The 22791-nt window shown below is 43.1% G+C and overlaps 2 protein-coding genes across 2 annotated transcripts in view; both read left to right on the top strand.

The window, feature by feature from the left end:
• The first annotated feature begins 41 nt into the window (after positions 1 to 41).
• On the top strand, positions 42 to 2397 carry LOC122177658 (cytochrome c oxidase assembly factor 5). The gene is made up of 3 exons (XM_042867270.1): positions 42 to 237; positions 418 to 501; positions 1684 to 2397. The coding sequence occupies exons 1-3, from the start codon at positions 136 to 138 to the stop codon at positions 1723 to 1725; spliced, it is 228 nt and encodes a 75-aa protein (XP_042723204.1). The 5' UTR covers positions 42 to 135; the 3' UTR covers positions 1726 to 2397.
• Positions 2398 to 8948: 6551 nt separating this feature from the next.
• Positions 8949 to 22791, top strand: part of INPP4A (inositol polyphosphate-4-phosphatase type I A) — a 112909-nt gene continuing 99066 nt past the window's right edge. Inside the window, exon 1 of the mRNA XM_042866693.1 lies at positions 8949 to 9002. The gene's annotated coding sequence lies outside the window, so the exon portion shown is untranslated. The remainder of the gene's footprint in view (positions 9003 to 22791) is intronic.

Raw genomic sequence — 22791 nt, forward strand, 5'->3', positions numbered from 1 at the left:
GCTTCCGGCGACGCCGCGCACGCGTAGCGGCCGCCGTCGGGCGGGGCGCTCAGGCCGGAAATCCGCGCGCGCTCCAATATGGCGGCCCGTCGCCGGTAGCGGCGCTTGAGCGCGATGTAGCGCGGTCCCTCCGCCATGCCTAAGTACTACGAGGAGAAGGAGGAGGATGGGCGGGCCTGCGGCGGGGTGCGGGAGGACCTGAAGCAGTGCCTGCTGGAGAGCCCCTGCGTCCTGCAGGTGAGAGCTGGAGCGACCCCGCGCCTCCACAGACCCGCCGTCGTCGCCGGCCACCTGTGAGGCTGCGGCAGGCGCGGTGCCTTGGCGGAGCCCCTAGTTTGCCTTCAGCGAGGCGTCCCGGTGGCTGAGAGCTGAGGGCGCTCACTGGGTGATTTAATCCTTTTGCTTCTCATCCGACAGGAAAACAAAAGTCCCAGGCAATGCTTGAGGGAAGGGCACTGCAAAGGTTTGCAGCTCACGTTTTTTGCATGCAAAAGGTCGATGGTAAGTGCCCGTGTGTGTTTGGGTTTCTCCTAGTGGTTTGTTGCTTTCAAGTCCTTCTCTCTGTTCTCCAAAGAAAAAAAGCCTTTAATTCAGCAAACAGAGCAGTTTTGGCCCTTGGATTTCATGTGGTATATTGTGAACAGCAAAGTTGTAGAGTGTGAGTAAGCTGGAAGAGATGCTTATTGAGATTGAATTCAGCTTAGAACACAGCAACCAAGATAAGTGAGGTGGGTGCTCTCAGCATTGCTTTTAATCAAGCCTTGATTTAAGCACCATTTATAGATGCTATAGCTGTAAACTGAGATATTGAGTAAACTGAGGTATGAAGCTGAGTTCTGTCTGAAGTCATAGGAAAACGTGTACAGAGAACCCTGGAGTTGGAAGACTGTCGTGTCAAAAGGCACTTCCACTACTGGTATGGGTTTGTGTTCCTGAAGATAGGCAGTGTGGGGTATTAGAAGCACTTGATTAGGGAGTTTGGCTTTTTATCTTTTTAATAGCGGGTTATCAGGCTAGGTGGTGAGAAGTCAGCTGTGAAAAGAAAGAAAATGTAATTAGATAAAGTTTGTCTAGTTCTGATAGGAGTTCCTTGCGCAGAAACATAAAAATATGCTGGGTATGTTAGCACTTGAAGTATGTAATACTTGATGCTGCAGCATAACTGTCTCCAGATGTCTGTTGTCTGTCTGTAGATCATTAAAGGAGTTTAATGAAACAGAGCATCTAGCACAGAGTTTCAAGTTAGGTGAGAGGAGGCGTGGCTCTCACAGGCTTCTGTTTAAGTTATCCCTGGCCCCACTGATATTGCTGCTGACTCCTCTTTAAACACAATCTGAATTTTCCTCATCCTGCTTGTCCATTGTTTGGACGAAGGTCCTACTAGATTTACATTGTTTTGTACTCATGCATCCCATGCCGCTCTTTATTTGTGGTATTACTGCACTTACTTCAGAATGCACAGCGTGCTTCCCACTTAATTTTAATTTTGCACGAGATTTAAGGTATTGCGACATCTGTTGACTTGGAAAATCCCTGTGAGTTGCTGGCTGCGTCACTCACTTTCTGTGCAGTGAGTTCAGCTTCATTTTGAACTTGATTCTGAAGGTACAAAATAGCAAGTGCTCTGAAGTATTTCTTCTGCAAAATGAACTGTGGTCTTTGTATCTTGTCTTCAATTTTCAGGTGGATACCAGGACAAGATTCAGAGGAAGGAAGGGATACTGAAATCCTTGGAAGAGACCCTGTCATGGGAAGTTGGAGTTCATCAGTACTTTAACTGGAGCAGAGGCTAAAGTAAGAAGAATCTGTCTGCCACACATTCTTTTGTGCAGTGCTTTCATGGAAGGTGTCAACTTCTGGAAATTCTGATGGATGCCTGGGTGTGCATTTAAATGTTAAAAAGAAGGGAAGCATAAAGCTGCAAGTTCTGGCCAAAATGGGTACCTGCCACATGCCTGTAATAAAATACACAGAATCCAGAAAAAGCTGCTGAAATTATCACTGTGTTTTGGAGTGAAGTTTGTCTTTTGTAGTTATACTGATTCTGGTAATATTTTACCATTACTAATAGAAAATACTGAAATTTGACTTGAGTGGTGTGCCTGAGGATACCTCAGGGTAGAGCTGTCCTTAGAGAAGCTGAGTTGACCAAGGTGAGATGAGTGTGAGCTGCTTCTTTCCCAGTCAGTTTATTTCCCAATACTCCTGCCCTTCTACTCCTGCAGGTAGAAGTGGTGATGTCATTACAGTGCCACACACACAAGGATGGTCTCTCTTTCCTCATGATACAAATTCCTTTTAATGTAATTTTGCATGCTTATTAGCATGGTCTGATCTCATTGGACAACTGGATTAAAATTTGATTTCTGTATATTAAAGGATGTTTGATCAATCTTACCGTAATTTGTCTTCTCATTGTATTGACACAGGTACAGGAGAATGATGGCAGTGTTCTTTTTCATAGTTTGAGAGCTGTATCCAGGCTGTGGCTGACTGCATGTGTTTGGGTGTGGGGGGAGTGGGATCCTGACAAGCCAGAAGGCGAGGAGACTGTGGTCACTCTCACTGTGTTCTAGAAATGTTTAGAACATCTGTAAGATCCTCTGAGATGCCCCTGGACCATCTTTTTGCATCACTTTTCAGTCAAGTGCATAATATTTGTGCAAACATATGCACAAACTAGAGGTGATGATTTGGACTCGATTGTTGGAAATTGCAGTCCATAAATTGTAAGCCTATTTCTTGTTTTCACTTCTCTGAATTCTTTGGTTTGCATTTATGGGTGTAAAATGTTCATATACAGGTAAATTGTAACAGTTTTCTATTAGAACTTTTAAAAAGCTTGCTTCTCCCTTAGTTGTTTTTTTTTTCTTATGTGTGTGTTAAATCTTGAATAATTTCATAATTTATGGAACAGCAGTAGTGAGAAGGTGAACAAATTAATAGAGGAAGACATTGTTTTGTTCTCCTTTGACCAAGGATGACTGTGGCAGTTCTGTCTGCAGACGGAGTGTGTTCTTTGAGACACTATAGGTAACTCATCAGTTAGTCTTTTGCCCTGCCTTGGTAAGGAAGAAGGATTTATGAGGATATCAGATAATAAATAGCACTAAAGCCATGATAGTAGTCAATATTTATTCCTTCTATTTGAGAACTTGCTTCTGAAGAACTTGTTTTTCCTTTCCCTCAGTGTGTCTACCTCTTTCTCTGCCTCGTAAAGCCTTTAAGAAATACATGATAACGTAATTCATATGTGTGGAAGCTCAAATAATTTCAGACATGCTGATTAGAAGCAAGATTAGGAAATAGAAAGGAAAGAGACATGGAAACTTGTTGGCTAAAATGCACAGCCACAGAGCAGATGGATGCAGTGATTATTATCTGTAAAATCAATGACTTCGGTGGCTGAGCACATTGATGATGCAATTCTGTCTTTCTTAAGCAACAGCTCTGTGATGAGTCAATATGTTTGCTTTCCTTCTTGTGTAGGATTTGCGTATTACTGCAATTGTAAAACAACACCGATGTCACATTTTGATTTTTCTGCCTATCATGTGAAAGTGGCTTTGTCTGTGGAAGTACTGCAAATATTCTTTGTTTTCTGCAATCTAGGTACCAGTTTATCTCTTTATACACATTGATTAATTGCTGTGATGTCTTTTAACAGTCTCCATGACTTAGCCCTATAATTTCAAAGTGTTACAAGTCTTCTATGGAGATAGATACATATATATTCTTAAGGAAGAATAAAAATAAATGTAAAGCCACTTAGCAGATAACTAAATATCATTTACAGTGGTACAGTGCAGAAGCTCCTCTTGGGAATGAGCAGGCAGGAGAGCACAGGCAGGTGACGAGTTGAACCTATTATTTTGTTGTTGGCTTAAGCCAATGGAGATCAAATGCTAAAGTAAGTCTAGTGTTTGCTACTGAATGCTTCAGGATTTAAGTAATTTAACATGAGATTAATACTGCTAGATCTGATAGGAAGCTTTCACACTAAGAAATTCTAATGGTTCACTAGACTATCCAGACCAATATAAAATTATGTATTATCTGAATACTGACTTGCTCTAGAGACTGTTCAATACCAGTATTGTGTGACATAACATTCTGTCTAAAAAAGACTAATTACATAATTGCCTTGGGAGTATGAGCAGTGTCCTACTTGAGAGCTGTTAATGTTTCCTGTATGATTTATAAAAATCCTGTTTTATTAATAGAAAACTCCAAGTACTCCAAATTTATGTGCATGATTCCAACTTTTTTTCCTGTGGCACAAAAATGTTTTCCTTTGAATAATCCAATGTTAAGTCTTTTGTGTTGTGCTATTCCACTGTTATTTATTTAAAAGTACAGATTTCCGATCTGTGGTGGATTTTTTTCAAGATAGAATACATTATGTCTTTGAACCTGTGACAGAAAGTCGAAGTGGCACCCAAAGCCATGCTAGTGATTTCTACTGAGGAAGTACAAAAAAATTTTCCATTGCTGCTCTCACTTCTTCCATTGGTTTCAGGTGGTGGCAGAGCCCAAGGGTGCTGAATGTTTCCAGGTTTCGCACTGCAGCTCAGGCAGTGTCAGGACATGCCTGTGTCATTACTATGTGTAATTCATCCCTTCATTTGTTCTCTTGATGGTCCAGTCCTGCAAACACTTCTGCACTTGCACAGCTGTGAGTATGTAGTACAGAATCATAGAATTGTTAAGATTGGAAAAGATCACTAAGATCATCTAATCTAGCCCCCCCCTCTCCCCCCCCCCACCATGCCCACTGACCATGTCCCTTAGAGCCACATCCACACAGTTCTGGAACACCTCCAGGGATGGTGACTGCACCACCTCCCTGGGCAGCCTGTGCCACTGCATCACCACTCTTTCTGAGAAGAAGTTCTTTCTAACATCCAACCTGACCCTCCTCTGGTTCAGCTTGAGGTCATTCTCTTTCATCCTAACACTGTTACCCAGTAGAAGAGGCCAACCCCTACCTCACCACAACCTCCTTTCATGTCATTTTAGAGAGAAAGAAGAGGAGAGAGCCTCCTCTTCTTCAGGCTGACATTCCCTTAACTGCTCCCCATAAGACTTGACTCTAGACCCCTCACAGCTTTGTTGCCCTTCTTTGAACATGCTCCAGGGCCTCAGTGTCTTTGTAGTGAGGGGCCCAAAACCAAACAGCACTTGAGATGCGGCCTCACCTGAGCTAAGAACGGGAGGACTATCACTTCCCTGCTCCTGCTGTCAGCACTGTTTCTGATACAAGCCAGGCTGTCGTTGGCCGTCTTGGCCACCTGGGCACACTGCTAGCTCATGTTCAGCTGGCTGCAGTCACATAATGTGGTCTGGAAATTCTTCCACAATTCTTCCTAATTGATATGAAGAGAAGGGCACACTGCTTAAACAGAACCTGTTTGGTGAAGGCCCACGTCTATGTACTGACAAGCGAGAGAAAGGGACTGCTTTTCAAGAAGGATGCACTGAGTAACATTTACTGTTTAAGTTGCCAGTCTTGAAAGGAAAGACAAGGGTTCTTAATAATCACTTCAAGTTTTTCTGCATCTTAGGTGCATGTATTTGTGTTACGCAGACCTTCACTATTCACTGGTTGGCCGAAGAAACAAGCTGTATATTCTTTCTTCACTTTTAAGTTTCTGGGGAGTAGCAGGTTGGATGGTGGAGTCTAAAGTTTTGAAATATACTTTAAAAAAAAACCCAACAAAACAGCTTTTTATATAGTGGTTTTATTTCAGAAGAAACCTAGAACAAAGTGCTGACACTTCCTGCTTATAAGAGGCACTGAGGGAAGTCATCTGCCAATTAGTCTGGCACAGAACACAGGTGGTAAGCAGTGTCTGTTGCACCAGTATTTTGTTGGAAACTGAGAAATACAGAACTGCAGCAGCTTTATTGGCATGGTGGATTTCAGCAAGTGTTCATACTGCCATAGCAGTTGATATGGGGTCATTTAGGATATGTATATCATATACCTGTATCGATCGTGTAAAACTTGACGTTATGGCAGTTTATTTTCCATCATAAACTGCAGTTGACAGAATAGTAGCCAGGAGCCTTAAGATCCTTTCTCCTTTTTTCTTCTTCCAAATGAGGCATCTTGAATTTCTGCTTTACCCATCCCTCTCGTGGTTTTGCCATGGATAGCTTTAGAAAAGTATTTAACAGGTATTTCTGTAAGTAGTGGATTCCGTGTGTTTGATTAGACTGGGAGAAACTTCTGTAATCATAGAGGGTCTCTTTTTGGAGTGAACTGCTGTTTATTCTCAGTATTTACAGTGGTTGGTTAATAATGCACTTAAACATCAAAGGAAGAAGGAATAACAAAATGGGCAATCTAATAGCCACTTAATGATGTTGATAGCAGGTGATATATTTCAAATTTTGGTATACTCAGTAGATGAGTAGACAAACATGAATTTATTTTCATGTCATGAGGCATTTTTTTTCCCTGCTGAAAGCTTTTGTGTGCATCATTGTTTGCATCTAGGAAGTAATGGGTGGCAGTGAAATGGAAGGGAATTATTAAAGATTTTTGGTAACTGAGGTAATGAGTGCATCTCTGTGACTTAGTACAAGATATCCAAAATGATTCTGCAGTATCACTACTATTATTTTAAAAGGAGCAAGGGAGAAAACAGAATGTAGAAATTGGTTTTTACAAGTTTTAACATAAATGTGCTACTGCAAACTTATATATTGTTGTTCTTCATTATCATGATGAATGAGGAATATTATTTTTTCAGACAATCTGTGGCAGGAATTTGAGTTGTTTTGCCAGGGGAAGTTTTGTAGTGTTCCTTGTAAGTAGGTCACAGAGGTCTGATTTGGTGGATCCTGCTTGTCTCAGGCTTTTGGTTCACCACCAGCTGTACTACTCTGTAATGGCTATAGCAGAATGGTTTCTGGAAACTTGGGTGGGAGGAAAACTCTTTCAGGCTGAGGAAGAGGAGGATATATAGAGTGTGCTGATGGGATCACCAGTTGTCTAACATTTTGAATTGCTCAGTACAAACCCAGAAACTACATGAGGTCCATTTTCAGCAGAAATGGGGTATCCTGTGAAGTGTTCTTTCTCCTTATCAGTTAAGGTAAGAGAGTTTAACAACCTTCATCTAAGTCAAATCTCCTGCTAGTTGGAATTTTTATGCTAAAGGAGGGACACCTTTCTGTTAGGAAAGTGTATACTTATTATCGGAATTTGATTTCAGCTTCCACTTAGAGGAAAAGTTGGGTGCTGGCTCTGCAAGAGTGGTCAAGAGCTGCTTATATTTGCTTTCTGGGAATGTGTTTAAAACTAAAGGCGGAGTAACCTGGGTCTGTTCAGCCTTGGGAAAAAGAAGACTGAAGAGGGATTTGATTGATGTTTATAAATATGTAAAGGGAGGTGGGAGGCAAATGGATGAGACCAGCACCTTCTTTTGGGTGTGTAGCAATAGGACAAGGAGTAATGGCCTAAAACTTGAACATAGGAAGTTCTGTGCTAACATGTGGAAGAACTTCTTTATAGTAAGGGCAACGAGCAGTGGAACAGGTTGCCCAGAGAGGATACTTCTATGGAGGTACTCAAGACCCATCTGAACTCCTACCTGTGTGACCTACTATAGCTGGGAGGGTTGGACTCAATGTTCTTTTGAGGTCCCTTCCAACCCCTGTGATTCTATAAATAAAATAACCATATATTTTGAGGAAATACATACATCTACTTCCTAAAATCTTGTGTTATGTCTGCTAGTTGTGTCACAAATTCATAATGTTCTCTCAAGCAGCAGATAAGCCCCTGATACTGGGTTTCTGGGTGACCTATATGTAGATAAAATCTTTATACACAATTGATTTTGCTTCTTAGGTCTGTCATGCTTTGTCAGTGTTGAGCTGGGATCTTGCATTCAATTCCTTTATGACCTTGGTGCCCTTTTCAGAATTGCAGTATTTCAGTCTGCTGCTTGACCAGTGTTCCAAATACAATTTTTTTTATCCTTTTTCTGGACATGTAACCCTGGGATTTGGCTTAAAAGAAACAAACAAAATCGGCTGTTCTAGGTCTTGTATGTGATGGCCCGGTCCTTTTGTTCACCATATTGCTGCCCTGTGTATTGTTCACAAAATCAGCAGAGTTAACAGACGCTTTCAAATCTTTGAGGAAAATGCTCAACAGCCTTAAACTAACAGACCCAGGGCAATGATCTGGAAGTCTCCCTCCTCTGGCAATTAGGTTTTGAGGTTTCCTAATTAGGCATGGTTCATTAGTTTTTTTCTAAACTATGACCAAACATAAACCATATTAACATAAGTTAATAATCATGTATGTCTGACTAGGTGTTGAAAGTAAGGCCTCCTCTGTAAGCTCTGTCTCCCATTTTCATTGAATCACAGAATGTCCTGGGTTGAAAAGGACCACAATGATCATCTGGTTTCAACCCCCCTGCTATGTGCACGGTCGCCAACTGCCAGACCAGGCTGCCCAGAGCCTGGCCTTGAATGCCTTCAGGGATGGGGCATCCACAGCCTGCTTGGGCAACCCGTTCCAGTGCGTCACCACCCTCTGAATGAAAAACAACACGTTGAAACTCGTGTCGCATAGCGATGGCAGCAGCCGTCCCTGTGCGGCTCACGCCGCAGCCATGTTGGCGGGGCCGAGCACACCGGAGCGTACCGGGCTGCCTGCCCCGTCACTGCGGTACCTGCGGGGAGAAGCCTAGGAGGGCTGCCTCTTGGTTCGCCATTCCTCTCCGTTGCGTGGGGCTGCAGCGACCCGCTTTATTTACTTGTTTGCGTCCTCGCTTACGCGTCCCTCCGCTCGACGATGACGAAGGAGGAGCGAGGGGGTGGGCAGAACACACGCCCCCGGCCGCCGCCCGCCTTCCCTCAGCGCGGAGCAGGGGCCCGCAGGGGGCCGGGCCGGCCGGAGGGGCGGAGCGGAGCGTGGCGGCCGCTCCCGGTGCCGTCACAGGCGGGCGCGGCGTACATAGTGCCGCGGGGCTGCGGAGGTGAGTGCGGGGCTGCGGGTATTCGGTCGGTTGGGGCGGTGGGGCCCCGTCGCAGCGCCCTGTTGCTGGATTGCGGGCCCGCGCTTTCCCGTGGCGGAGCAGCGTGTGAGCCGAGCGGCGGCGCGTCCCCGTGCTGACGGCTGCGGTGCGGGCCCGTACCGTGTGTGTTTCCTGCGGCAGCGCCGGCGCGGGCAGCGAACAGGGAAGCGCTGCCTGGGTTTTGAGCAGCAGCAGGAGAGGCTCTGGTGTGTTTGCTTGCCCTCAAACTGCAGAGCGAGGGAGATGAGCTTGCACAACCCTGTCGTCTTAGCAACAAGATGATCTGCTTCCCCTTGAGAAGCGACGGCATGCTAATGCTCGTTTCAGAAGGTCTCGTTTTAAAAACTTACCAAGGTTGGTTTTCTTTTTTCTGCGTCTGAAGGTTTGATTCAGTGAGCTGCATCTAGGAACTTGAAGGGACCTCAGGGAACCCGCTGTGTTTGTAATTCATTCCCTTGTTTGTTGGACTCTTGATGCAGGTGTTAGGTGGGAGCATGGGGCAGGCACACATCCTTCTGGTGCAAATTTGGAGTTCAGTATTCTTAAGTTTAGCAGTCTGGCACTTGCCATCATTGCCGAATTTAGAAGCTCAGTGATCGAACCCTGCAGAAACTCTGCTTCTGTCCTGCTTGCTGTCAGCTGAGGCAGAAGGCATCGTCTCTCTTTTAAGTGTTCCTTCAGCTTTGGCTAGAGTAAGGAGCTTGCCCCACTGGGGCTGTAGAGTTTTTGGTCTTAAGGTCTCAGATATACTGAAGGTTGGATGTCATCCACCATCTCCTAAACTCGTTCAAGTCCAGTGTGGTGGTGCAAGTGCTGTGTTAGAGGGAAGAACTCATTTCTGAAGTGAAGAGACTATTAAGGTGAATTCAGGCTTCTGTCATGTGTTTTGTTACAGGGAATTTTAATTATCTAACTGCTAGTACCTAAACATGAAGTTAGAACGTAAGAAGACCTTCTGAACTGCCTTTGTAGATTATTTTATTGGAAATCTTTCCCCATTTCTTTCCTGGGTGTTGCTTGGAGATGAAGCTTGAGTCCTCTACCTGCAGAGCGGCAGCAGATCAAGCACTGTAGTATGTCCCAGATCTCCGCTCCTTGCTTCTGCCTATTGCTTCCCTTCCTGTTTCTTTTCTGACAAACTGAATTTCCTCCCTATTGTTGGTTATCTACCTAAATCTTAAACAGACATCCTCTGCAGAAATGTTGTTGGAAAATCATAGAATCATAGAATGGCCTGGGTTGAAAAGGAACTCAAAGATCATCTAGTTTCAAACCCCCTGCCATAGGCAGGGTCACCAACCACTAGAGCAGGCTGCTCAGAGCCAAAATGCCTTTGGCCTTGGAAGAAGGAAGCTTTGGGTTGTGTGTATGTCATCCACATCTATCAGCTAGATAGGCATAGCCTCAGATGTGTCACTCGTACACATTGCTGTTTAAGTGAATATAGTAAGCTCTTTACCAGATTCTCCCAGCCTTCAGATACAGGAGAAGTTTCATTTCCTTTTTTCCACTGTGCTGCCACTTCTCGCTTTCCTTCCTTTGCTTCCAGTGATCATTTCCTCTGTGCGCTCTGCTTGCAGCAAGGAAACTGTCATCATGGATCAGATTGGCAAACCTGAACAACCGCTGAGGCAAAGCTGGTTGGGAGGGAAGCATGCCCTGAATGAAATGAGGAAAAGGAAAGGGGCATTTGTAAATTGAAGAAGTGACTGAGATGGAGGGTGTGTGCCTTGACTGCACAGCTGGGTGGTGAAGTTACAACTGGCTTTGGTGGTTTGTTCTGTGAGAGGTGTGCTTGGAAGAACAGAACGCAAACTCCCAGTCCCCTACCTGGTGGCTGCTGCTGCTTTCCCAATTTCAAAAGCTGGAGTTAGCTGTGTTGTATCAACCAGCACAGGTGGGCGTTGTGCTTCTGCCAGGCCACCAGGCCAGCTGCTTCTCTCTCACAAAGGAAAGGGAGGTGCCAGCTCTGCTGACATTGGTTAGCACTTCTTGAAAACACTATGTAAAAGTTGCAGTGAAGTACGTTCGCTCAGGAAGGAGGCTGTTCCTGCTTGGTTGTACTTCCACCAAGCATGAATTTCTTAAATTAATTATATTTTTTCCTAATATGCAGCAAATAATAAGTGTGGAAATCAAAGGACATACCATGGTACTAACTTAACTAAAACCACACTGATGAAATATGAGAAAGTAACATTGTTTTCCCTCTATCTTCAGACAACTTGAGGTCTTGATCTTAGGAGAAAGAGATTTTCTGTGTACCTTATGATACATGACAAAGGATTTCTGTGCAGCTGAGGTTTGTGAACATGTGTTATTCAGGCTTTGTGTGCAATCAGCAGAATACACTGAGAAGAAAGACACTGGCATTCTTGGGTTGTTGCGTGTGGACCCAGCCCACTCACTCATGAGAATATGAGCTCTTCCATGGTGTATTTCTCTGGCAGGCCTGCATCGTGTTTGTGGCCTGCTGTTCTGTTGTGCTGACAGAGAAGTCTGTTGTATGTGAGCTGATGTTCCTTAAATGCAGCTCTGTTCTTCCCATTTGTTGCAGGCAGGACAGATTTTGTGGAGAGGATGACTGAGCACGGAGGAAAGGAGCACAGAGATAGAGGGGGAAAATAAAGGAGAAAGCAGAGAGGGTGTTAGTGTAAATGTATAGGCATTACACATCTTTGGAAACAGCACACTTCACCTCGCTTCCTTGGGCTCTTTGTAGGCAAGGTATGTTAACTGCAGTCTAGTAAGCTGCATAGGTTTCTACAAAAAAATAACTGTGCTTATGAATGCATCTGGACACACACAGCCTTCTGTTTTTACAGGACAGAAAGGTCTGTGCCAACTGTATGCTTGAGTAGCTGCTTCATCTGGCAGTGCCCTCCCATGTCACTGAGCTCTCTGTAGCTTGCTTCTAGCTGCAAAAGCAAGTATAAGAAAATTAAATGTGCTTATAAAGAATTAGATGCTTGGAATCTCACCTTGGAATGTGTAGAACAAGTCTCTAAGGAAATTATGACCAGCAGTGGAGTTACAGAAGGGGCCAGATCTGCAGAGAATTTTTTCTTTCCCTCATTCTCTGCTGTTAAATTTGTTGTGCTAAGGGAAGCACAGTGCTTGCTTAATGCTAGCACTATGCGTTGTGTCTTCCTCTGATTCTGCTTTGTGTTTATTTCAAGCATTAAACCTTTGAAGTCTATAGAAGAAGTTCCCAAGGACTGGTCCAACCTTTGAGAGTTATAATAAAGACTTCAGAGTGACGAAATGGCTTTATGGTATGTGTCTCAGAAATGCTTGCTTGGAGTCCCCTGTGTCCTTTTTCCAGTTCTTTTTCTACCCTTTCTCTATGATGACCAATATTAAGGGAATAGTTTTCCTTATTTACTAAGCCTCTAATTTCCCACTGTGTTCTTCAAAAAATAGCTTGTGGTGTTGGTCGCTTCTTTTTCAGTGTTGCTCACCATGATAGGCTTGGAATACTTTTTGTCCTTACCTCCCTGGATTTCTCTTTGTATTTTGCTGCATTTTTCCTAGTGGTAGCAGTTCTTTTGACCCTGTAGCTACTTTCTACATTCACTAGTCTTGAAATTACTGCCTCCCACAGCGGAACAGGTGGACAGATGCTTGTGCCCAAGCTTTGACAACTGCAGTGCAAAGTTCAGTGGCTTAATTTAAACCACTGGTTTGACATTTCTGAAGAGTGCTCACTTGATCTGATCCATTGACTTTGCTTGGGAGGCAGTGGAGTTTAACAGCAGCATGGTTGTATCTTCAGTCACCAGAGCTTGCCAAGCTCTTTGTGCTATTTTTCTGATACTTTCACGTGACAAAGTGATAAGTATTAGTGCAGCATTAACTCTGATAGCAGTTCTGAGAATGTACAGAATTTGCTTAAAATGCTGAGGGCTCATGAGCTTGCTTGCTGCTCAGTCATGTATTTCTAGGATCACTGATGAACTTGGTCCCTGAGATTTTCTGATGAACATTAGAAAAGAGCTCTGCTTAAACTCCCAAAATGTGGCTGGACTGTTTGTCATCATTTCTGGGTTTGGGTGAGGTTCTACAGTGAGAAAGGTGAGGGACTGAAGGAAGAAGACAACAAGCTTGTCTTCTGGTTGAAACCCTAATTCCTCCAGAGGCCGGGGACGCAACTCTGCCAACTCCCCACAGGTCCCATTTGGTACAGGGGAACTCTTTAAAAACTTTTGCTTTTGCCATTGATCAATTCTTTGGTCACTTGTTTTTTGGGTGCCTGATTGAAGAACTTTTTTCTTCCAGTTTTTTGGAATTGGTTAAGTCTTCCCAGCTGTTCCTCCATATATTCTATGAAAGACTATTTATTTCCTAAGCTGAAGCCTGTGTACTTCATGCTGGACAACTCAGGTATTTTATTCTTTCTGCCTAACAATACCAATCCTCCCTTGAAGTCTGTGTCCAATATCTTTCCCACTCCCCTAGCTGTCTTTTTTTTTTTCCAGGTGAGCTTAGGCAGACCCTCTCAATTATTTTCCTTAAGCTCCTTGTCCCATCTCTTCATTCTGTCTCTACCTGTCAGTTCCCAACTCTTTATTGCAACAATTCCTCCCAGCCAAGTCATTTCTTGCTTTATTTCTACCCCCAGACCTCAGTCCTGTTTTTTTTTTTTGCCACCTTTATGTTTTTAAGCCATCTTTGCCAGTACCTTCCCTTGCTTCTTTGGTCTAGCTGTTTTCTCTTGCTTTTGTATTTGATGTTCATCTCTTTTTCCCCTAGGCATGTCTTTAGAAATACAGGCTCTGGTCCTAACTGGCGTGGAATGATTACTAAAGGGAAATATTTTCTCAGTCCCTCAAGCTTGAGCTTATATCTGCCTCAGTCAACTGAGGAAATCAAATGCTCTTTTTTTTTCTTTTTTTTTTCCTTTTGAAGAGGTGGGGGGGCTGGGGGTGTGGATGAGGCATCTTTGGAGATCTTACTTGTGAGTAAATCTCTACTGTTATCTGTGTTTACTTGGACTTTTTAAAGCAATAGGATAGGAAAGATTCCCAGCTTTTTTTCCCTTAATTTATGCAAAACACGTTTTCCTGTTAGCCTTCATTCTTGGCAGCAGCTGAACTGTTTTAGCTGAAATTAATGAGTACTTTTTACAGATCAGCCAGAGGCGAATACTCACCATGAAAAAGTACTGAGCACACACACTGGGGAAATGTAAACAACTGAAAAAAGCACTTTTGTGGGAAGTGGTGTGGAGCAGCCCTAGTTAGATGGTCGTGAGCCCAGTCACACCTTCCAGTCTCTCCTCTCCTCCTCAGTGCTAAGAAGTGCTTTACAAAGCAGGAACCTGTGTATCTCATCTATTGTTCAGTGACAAAACAACATAATGTTGACATGCAGTGGCACGTAAGAGGTTTTTAAACAAATATTTGCATAGTGATAGCATCTGAATGACTTGTCCTGAAAGAAATATGGAAAATTCTATGTAGCAAGGAACAGTTTTCAATGTGAACAAAGACTTTCCTGCTCTTCCACTTCTGGTATGCATGGTAGAAATGTGGAAGTGCATCTTTGCTTTGGCATATACCAAAGCTACTCCCCTGGTTTCTCCCCCTAGACAATGAAATTTTCCCAAATAGTGATGAAGCATTTCCTGAGCGTTAACTCAAAATGTATGGCCACTTCCATATAGTTTGAGGAAACTTAAAGAAATACTTAAGAAAACTGATTGTATTCTGATGGGATCCTTTCTACGGTATGTTTTTATTGGCAAGAACAGGTCACTAAAAATATATATATATATATATATATATATATATTGGTTTTTTTTGTTTTCCTGTTGGCTTGACCCAGTCTATACTTCAGTAAAACTATCACTTTTTACAAAGTGTCAATGAGAACTTATTTCTGGTAGCTGATAGCTATGGTAGCAGTGTCCAATACACAGGCTTTCAGTACGAAGTCTGGATTTACTGCTTGCCTTAGGCTAGATGTAGCTATGGAGCAAGCCATGCTAATCCTGCATCAGGTTCTCATGTAGCTTTCTATCTTTGTTTGCAACTTCTGCGTCATGATGTCTGAAATGTTCTGTACCTTATATATTAGTGGTAGATTACAGCTCTGTGTTCCCAAGAGGCTTCCTGGCTGAGAGCAAGCAATCTTTTATGACCAGAAGATTATATACTCTATAAAAAGACCGCACAACAAAATAAAGCCTATCAAGAAATCTGTATTAAACCTCCTATAGAGAGCAAATCTGCAGGGAGACTTTTGGGTGTGTGTCTATTGAATTTTGAGAACATTTCAGATGAAATATCTAATTAATATATTGAATGAATGTACCTACATAAATATTGAGCAGCTCTGTTGTATAGCATAAACAGGCCTGTTAGAGTGGAGAGATGTATGTCCAGGTGCTGTCAGAAACAGGGAACTTCAGCGCTCTGCAGGCTTGAATGTGGAATGAGCAGTTGTATTGAAATCTGCTAGGTAAGGAGCATGCTGCTGAAATGGGGCTCTTAGGATGCAAATAAAGGCATTGGGAGTTATCAAATGTGGTTACTTCTCAGCAGCATAATGCTGCCCTGGGATGGAGGTGGAATGGAGGCTTCTGCTCTGCTGCACAAGCAGCTCTGCAGGTAGAATAGCTGCTGGGTACAGGGAGCCTTATAGAGCTGCCCTAGAAACACTGCTCCTCAGTCCTAGCGGGAAGCAGGCACACAGGGGGTAATTAGTGGGGAATGGATTGCAAGGCTTTGGCTGTGGCTCAGTGCTTTTTATAATGAGCTTCCTTTGCAGGAAGAGCAGCAAAAACTTCCAGTGCTTTGTTGTTAGGTAAATGTCTTGTCTCACACGGATGTTGCAGAGGCTAAAAATGTATGTGGCAATGGTATTGTCAACTTCGGGCATTTGGAAATCATATGAAGCACTCATATGAGAGACTGAATCACAGAATCACAGAATGGCCAGGGCTGGAAGGGACCTCAAAGATCATGAATCTCCAACCCCCTGCCACATGCAGGGCCACCAACCTCCCCATTCAATACTAGACCAGGCTGCCCAAGGCCCCATCCAACCTGGCCTTGAACACCTCCAGGGACGGGGCATCCACAACCTCTGTGGGCAGCCTGTTCCAGCACCTCACCACTCTCTCTGTAAAGAACCTCCCCTGACATCCAACCTAAATCTTCCCTCCCTCAACTTAAAACCATTTCCCCTTGTCCTGCAGCTATCAACCCTTTCAAAGAGTTGATTACCCTCCCTTCTGTAGGTTCCCTTTAGGTACTGAAAGGCTGCAGTGAGGTTACCCCACAGCCTTCTTTTCTCCAGGCTGAACAAGCCCAGCTCCCTCAGCCTGCCTTCATAGGGGAGGTGCTCCAGCCCCTTGATCATCTCTGTGGCTCTCCTCTGGACCCTCTCCAACAGCTCCCTGTCTTTTTTGTACTGGGGGCTCCAGACCTGGACGCAGTATTCCAGATGTGACCTCACAAAAGCAGAATAGTGAGGGACAATCACCTCCCTATCCTTGCTGGTCACCCCTCTTCTGATGGAGCCCAGGATACCATTTGCCTTCCGAGCCACAAGGGCACACTGCTGGCTCATGTTAAGCATTTCATCTATCAAGACCCCCAGGTCCCTCTCCACACGGCTGCTCCCAAGGACTGCTCCTTCCTGTCTGTATGGATGCCTGAGATTCCTCTGGCCCAAGTGCAAAACTCTGCACTTTGCCGTGTTGAACCTCATCAGGTTCACCCCGGCCCGCCTTTCTAGCCTCTCGAGGTCCCTCTGAATGGCATCCCTTCCTTCTACGGTGTCGACCACACCTCTCAGCTTGGTGTCGTCAGCAAACTTGCTGAGGGTGCACTTGATTCTGTCATGGATGTCATTGATAAAGATGTTAAAGAGCACCCAAGACAGACCCCTCCACCTGGACATAGAGCCATTGATGACCACCCTCTGTCTGCAGCTTTTCAACCCGTTTCTTATCCATCGAGTGGTCTACCCATCAAATCCACATCCCTCCAATTTGGAGATAAGGATGTGGTGGAGGAATGTTGTGAATTGAATATTGTGAAAATTGTGTAAAGTAGTCAGTAGGACTGGTGATTCCTGATGGAGTAACTGTTGGAGGTTCTGTTTCTGGGTTTCTTTGAGGCCTTTTACAATGGTTATGAAGATAAGCAAACCCTACCTTTGTTTGGGTTACATCTGAACTTATGTATTCATGTGTGGCCATTGTCTTAGGGATTCATGGTGCAAAGTTACAGACAGGATGCCATACGGACAGTGTCTTTATGTACTGTATTTACCTGAAACCTTAAGAAAGTGAGGAATTAGTAAAATACAAACCTGCCTGGCTTGCAATATGTTTGCTGCAGAGCAGTAGAAAGACGCTGAATAGTCTTTGAACTGGAGGTTTTGAGCCAGGTACTTTGTGAGAAATGTTTAATGTGGGGCTTCTCCGATAGCTGGCATGGTAACCTTCCCTCCTGTCATAATAAAGGTGTTCCCAAAGGCTTGCCAATGTTCTGAGAGCACAGCATATCTTGGTGAGCTGCATCTGGGCTCTGCTACCGAGATTTGTAAATCAGTGTTTGCATATGGTTGGTCTGCCTTAAACTGTGGCATCTAAGGGTCAGAGGAGGTAAGAGGTAGTAAAAACCCACCTGTGTGTTTGCCCTATTTTTCTTTATTGTTCACTGGCTTGGCTGGGGAGCCCATGAGGGTGCGTGTCTCTAGGACAGATAATGTTGCGTGGCTCTGGAAGGAGCGGAGCTCTCAGTTCACCTACAGGGTGTCAAGAACAAGGGGATAAAAGAGAAAATAAATTATATTCTCTTCAACTAGAAGGAAATGTGTTATCTTTTTTGTAGTCATTTAATGACCTCTTTTTCTTGAATACACTGTGGTTAAGCTTACAGAGTAGGAGTGGACTAGAACTGAGGCTATCTGAAACAGTAGAACTGTGAAGGTGGAAAGGGATAAACCTGAGCAGAAAACACAAGTTGAGAGGTGTGGGCTGTCTGGGGAAGTTTGACAGGATTAGGAAAATGAAAGCCTGTATGTATGAGTTCTAGGAAGCAGACTTTAAAATGCCTTGAAATTAATTTGTGGGGAAGTCAGGGAAAATATAATGTATCTGTCATTATTTTTGTGACGTGGTTGATGGAAAGAAGATAATGGAAGATTCTTTAGAATTATGATCATGTGTAGCTTGCACAATTGCAAGAAACTAAACATGAAAAAAGAAGAAAAAAAAAAAAGGAAAAAAGAAACCACAGAAGTGGATCTGTGAACTCTGAGGGAACTGTGGTAGAATTAGCAGTCAGAAAGTGAGAGCATGCAGAAGTCTAAAAACTGGGAGATTTATATTTCTCAAAAAGAAAATGAAAGGAGAAGCAGCCTTCCATGCAGTAAAATTTTTAAATGCTAGAATAATTCTTGCAACCTTCAATGCACTGAATTGGAAGGTCTATTGCAGAGGCACTGTAGGGTTTTTAAGTAATAAGAATTCGCTGTACTTTCAGCATCTGCCTCCTAAAATACAGCAGGGAAAAAAGAAAGCCCCAAAGCAAAACATGAGCTTACCACATTTGCTTCAGCAGTTACCTAAATCAAAGAAAATGATTAATTGCAGTCAGTGTGTATAGAAAGAGCATAATACTTTGCAAAGCAATCCTAAAATATTCTGGTTTCTGTCTTTTGGTTTTAGCGGTGATGATTAATACCGATATAAAAACTTAGTTATGGTTACCCAGGGGGCAAAGGGGAATATGTAAGTTGAATTAATTTCGAGAGAGGAGGAAAGAAGATTTAAAAATAAAACTATGGTTGTTTAAGTGACAGTATCTTCACCATTCTGTTGGCACTAAGGGAGTTGCAAGTTCACCTATTGTTGGTAATCTGCAATTATGAGCTCATCTTTCCCACTTCCGACAGCTCCAGAATGCGTAACAACGTCTCCTGTCTCTGTCCAAATGAAGAGCTTTTTTAATGACCAGATGCTCTGTGAGGTTGCTTTTTAAGGTAAAACTATCTTGGCCACTCTTCTGTTGAAGCTGGATCTTTGTGCCACTAAAACGTTGGCTCATGGTCCTTTCTGTCAGGTCGCTCTAAGTACCGCAGCATCTTGGATATAAAGGGGTTTTGTTTCCTACTGAATCCAAAGTGTTTTGTACTTGCCTGAGGATATTGTTTGCAGACAGGAATCAGTCGGTATAATGGTGCAGGATACATTCGTGCTTTCCTCTTCTGGTACACACAGTTGGAAGTAATCTGAGTGTAGGCCTAATTTCCTCCTAAATGGCATGTTGCATGGAGCTGAGAGCAGGTGCTCTGAACAAGGGGATGGGGAGGTGCTTGATGATTTCTGGGCTGAAGGAAATTAAGGCAATGTTTTCTTTTTATAATTGAGGAAGCTCATTTTGTTGTTACTGTTTATGTGGCTTGGGGCATTCATTTGAATATACTCAAAATTTGGTGAGGATTCTGAGAAAGACTACTTATGTCTGTTTATATAGGATGTGCTTACAGTTACTAGAATACTGACGTGGCATGGATGATGACCTGGCTCTTCTTACGACAGCTCAGCTAAAGTCATTTGTCCTCCTCTGGCCCCAGATTTTATACTAAGAAACTGCCATGTTGAGTTTTGACTTGATATTCTGGCCCACTGGCCTCCAGGTGCTCAGAAAGTCATTGCTCAGAGCCCTCCTCTTCTGTCACATTCAAATTTGAAAGTGATATTTCTGTACTGATGCCGGTGCCTGACACAGCATATATTGGATGCTAGATTCCTCTGTAACATTTGGGCTTTTGCACTAACAGGGGTGGAGGTGAGAGAAAGGGTTGGACCCAAGAGGAGAAGAGTCACTGGCAGTGACAGCTAGTGTGGAATTCATTGAAATGATGCACATAGTGAGCAAAATGCATAGGATGAGAAGAAGGGAGCAGTCCCCTTCTTGGAGAGGGGCATGGAACTGGAGTGGGAGATGCGCATTATCTGCATGAAGATGACTTACTGAGGGCAGTGGATGATGAAAGCAGCGTGCAATGCACTGGGAGGCAATGCTGTCATTCATCTGCATCATCTCAGGCTGACTGGCCTACTTTTCCTTTGGAAAGGATCTGCTAGTTGTGTTACAGACTTTCCTAGCGAAGGCGCAGCACTGCACAGCAGCAGCAGTCCCTACCTGTTGGAGCTGGAGATTTTCTTTTCCATCTGCTTGAATCCAAAGCCTGGTGCTGACGGCAGCTCAACTGCCAGGCTTTAGCTGAATTTCCATATTCATTGCGTTAGACTTTGGCTTTCAGACAGAAGTGGAGACAAGCTCTCTACTAAAGAGTCACAGAAAATCTGCTGCTGTCTGCACTGTCACTTTGCTGATACCACAGCTTTTAATACGGCACTGTCAACTAACTTTGTACCCTGCTTTCATTTCTTGGTGCCAGAGAAATGCTTGAAGTGGTGTGGCTTTGCTCCTGCTGTTGGATGGCTGAATTCAGGCAAAGCTGAAATGAAGGAGGAAGAGGAGGGGTTGCGATGACATTGTTGCAGTTTGGAAACACGTTTACATAGTTATCACTTGAAGGTGTGCTGTATCAAAATCTATTGTCTGTATTTTTAATGTAACTCTCGTTTTTAAAACTTGTTAATATATTTTGGGGTTAGAAAATGCATGCAGCGTATGAAACAGCGTTGCACAAAATTCCTATTTAAAGCCAGAGCTTTGACCACTCTGGAACAGGATATTTGCTTAATCATACTCTGTTGGATCTTAACTTCTGCTTTTCCAACCCCTCTTTTTTCACCCACAGTTCACATGGTTGGCTGGTTATATGTTTGTTGGATGCATCAGCATGAAATTTTGCAGATGGCCACCAGCCTTAATACATGCGAAGCTGTGATCACAGTTTTCCAAACAGTGCCAGAGATGCTGAGTTATGTTTTCAGTATTGCCAAATCGCTTTAATCGGTCTTGACTGAAAAACGATGGCAGAAATCCCGGATTAGTAATGGTGCTTCAGTGAATCATTAGCAGTAGTTGGTGAGATTGGACTTTATGAAATACTTCTCACAAAATGGGGATCATGCAGGACAGAGGAGGAGCTGCTGTGGTGTAGTTGAGATAGAGCCATTTTTGGCAGAAAATTTTGATGCCAAACTGAAATAAAAATGGCCATCTGGATAAAATAAATAAATCAAAATGAGGCGCTGGCAGAGCTGCCCAGGATGGGTGTCCCATCCCTGGAGGTGCTCAAGGCCAGGTTGAATGGAGCTCTGGGCAGCCTGAGCTGGTGGGGGGCAGAGGTTGGGGCTAGGTGGGCTGTGAGGTCCCCTCCAACCTGGCTGCTTTTAGGCTGACGAGAATTGTCCATTGCAGAAGGATTTTGTGCCAGCATCACCAATGCAAACCAGGTCTCTCCATTTGCTCCATTTGAGTCCTATAATGTTGAATGTCTTTTTTTTTTCTTCTTTGTAAGCTTTGAATTTCTGAAGGGTTGTGTTTTGACAGCTCTAAGGAACTAAGTCTTAAACAAAAAGCTTATAAAGTTTGAGCAATAGCAGCATATTTTCCTTCACGCTGCAGGTCTTGAACTGGAAGGCCTATTTTTAATGGAAAAAAGACACCTACAGAGAAAAAAGGCTCTTTGTTTAGATTACCTTGGTTTCATACAAACATTAAAAAGATCGTTCATTTTCTAAGCTCCTGTCCAAAAGCATTTCTTAAATGTACAAGCTTAACTGAGCGAAGTGATTAAATGCTTTTCTGGTATTCAGACTAAGAGCTCTGCTTGAAGAACACGAAGCACTTGTCTTCTACTTGGATTGAATGCTTCTACTTTTAAAGCAGTCTATTTCTGCTTAAATAAGAAACAGGAAAGAGCAATAGCCTACGTTTAAGTCTACTTGAAAACATTTGTTTGAAGAAAATGCTGTATGTTTTACTGAACTTTTGTTCAAGACAAAGGAGAAATGATATAATATTTTACTTTTGGTGGCATTGATGCATTGCTTATTTTTCTCCTTGTGTTTTGTCAGGGAATTTAGAATTGTGATCACTTTCATAAATGCAGACCTCCATATTCTAGGATTTTGTTTAACATTTCACTCTTCTGATTGCTAATGGTCCTACAGTTAAAAACAAAATTGTACGCTTATGTGCCAGAATTTCTATATCTGTAACTATGCTACCATTTACCTTCCAAGTAAAGTTATGCTCCAGATTTTGGATCGTGGTTTAAGCTATCATTCTCACAGATATTTTTAGAAATTTCTTGAATATTTGTTTTTCAGTGCCTCTGGTTTCAGATTTTCTTTTACTTTAAAGTTAGTGAAAACAAAATATTCAAGGAAGGCAGTTTCTGGAGTTTATATAAAAACACATTTTAGCAACACATGTTTGAGCTTGGGTTGTTTTCTTGATGAAGGAAAAGCAAAGCAGTTCAGTCCAAGCAGTGGGTCACAACATCTCTTAGCTGGTCATGTTGATTTCTCCCAAGTGATTATAGATTCCGGAGAAGAAGGGAATAAATCTATTCTCGTACTCAATTAATAGATGTCAGTGTCTATTGCATGCAATGAAGTAAAGCAAGCACACATTCTGTACTCTTGACTTTGAGACAGTTCTATATTTTTGTGTGTTTTTCTTTTGTTATTTTGTAAAAAACTGGACTTTTTCACATGCTATATTTGTTGAGATCATTTTCTGTTTGTTTTTTTTTTTTGTCCCCTAGATAATTCTAGATGTAATGAAGTGCATTGCAGTAGGGTTAC

This window comes from Lagopus leucura, unplaced genomic scaffold (assembly GCF_019238085.1).
Source record: "Lagopus leucura isolate 7727_CA_CO unplaced genomic scaffold, USGS_WTPT01 Super-Scaffold_100001, whole genome shotgun sequence".
In the NCBI taxonomy this organism is placed as follows: domain Eukaryota; kingdom Metazoa; phylum Chordata; class Aves; order Galliformes; family Phasianidae; genus Lagopus; species Lagopus leucura.

Coding starts and splice junctions, on each gene's coding strand:
- LOC122177658 (XM_042867270.1), top strand. CDS start 136: ATGCCTAAGTACTACGAGGAGAAGGAGGAGGATGGGCGGGCCTGCGGC. Junction 238..417: donor AGAGCCCCTGCGTCCTGCAG/GTGAGAGCTGGA, acceptor CTCATCCGACAG/GAAAACAAAAGTCCCAGGCA. Junction 502..1,683: donor TTGCATGCAAAAGGTCGATG/GTAAGTGCCCGT, acceptor TTCAATTTTCAG/GTGGATACCAGGACAAGATT.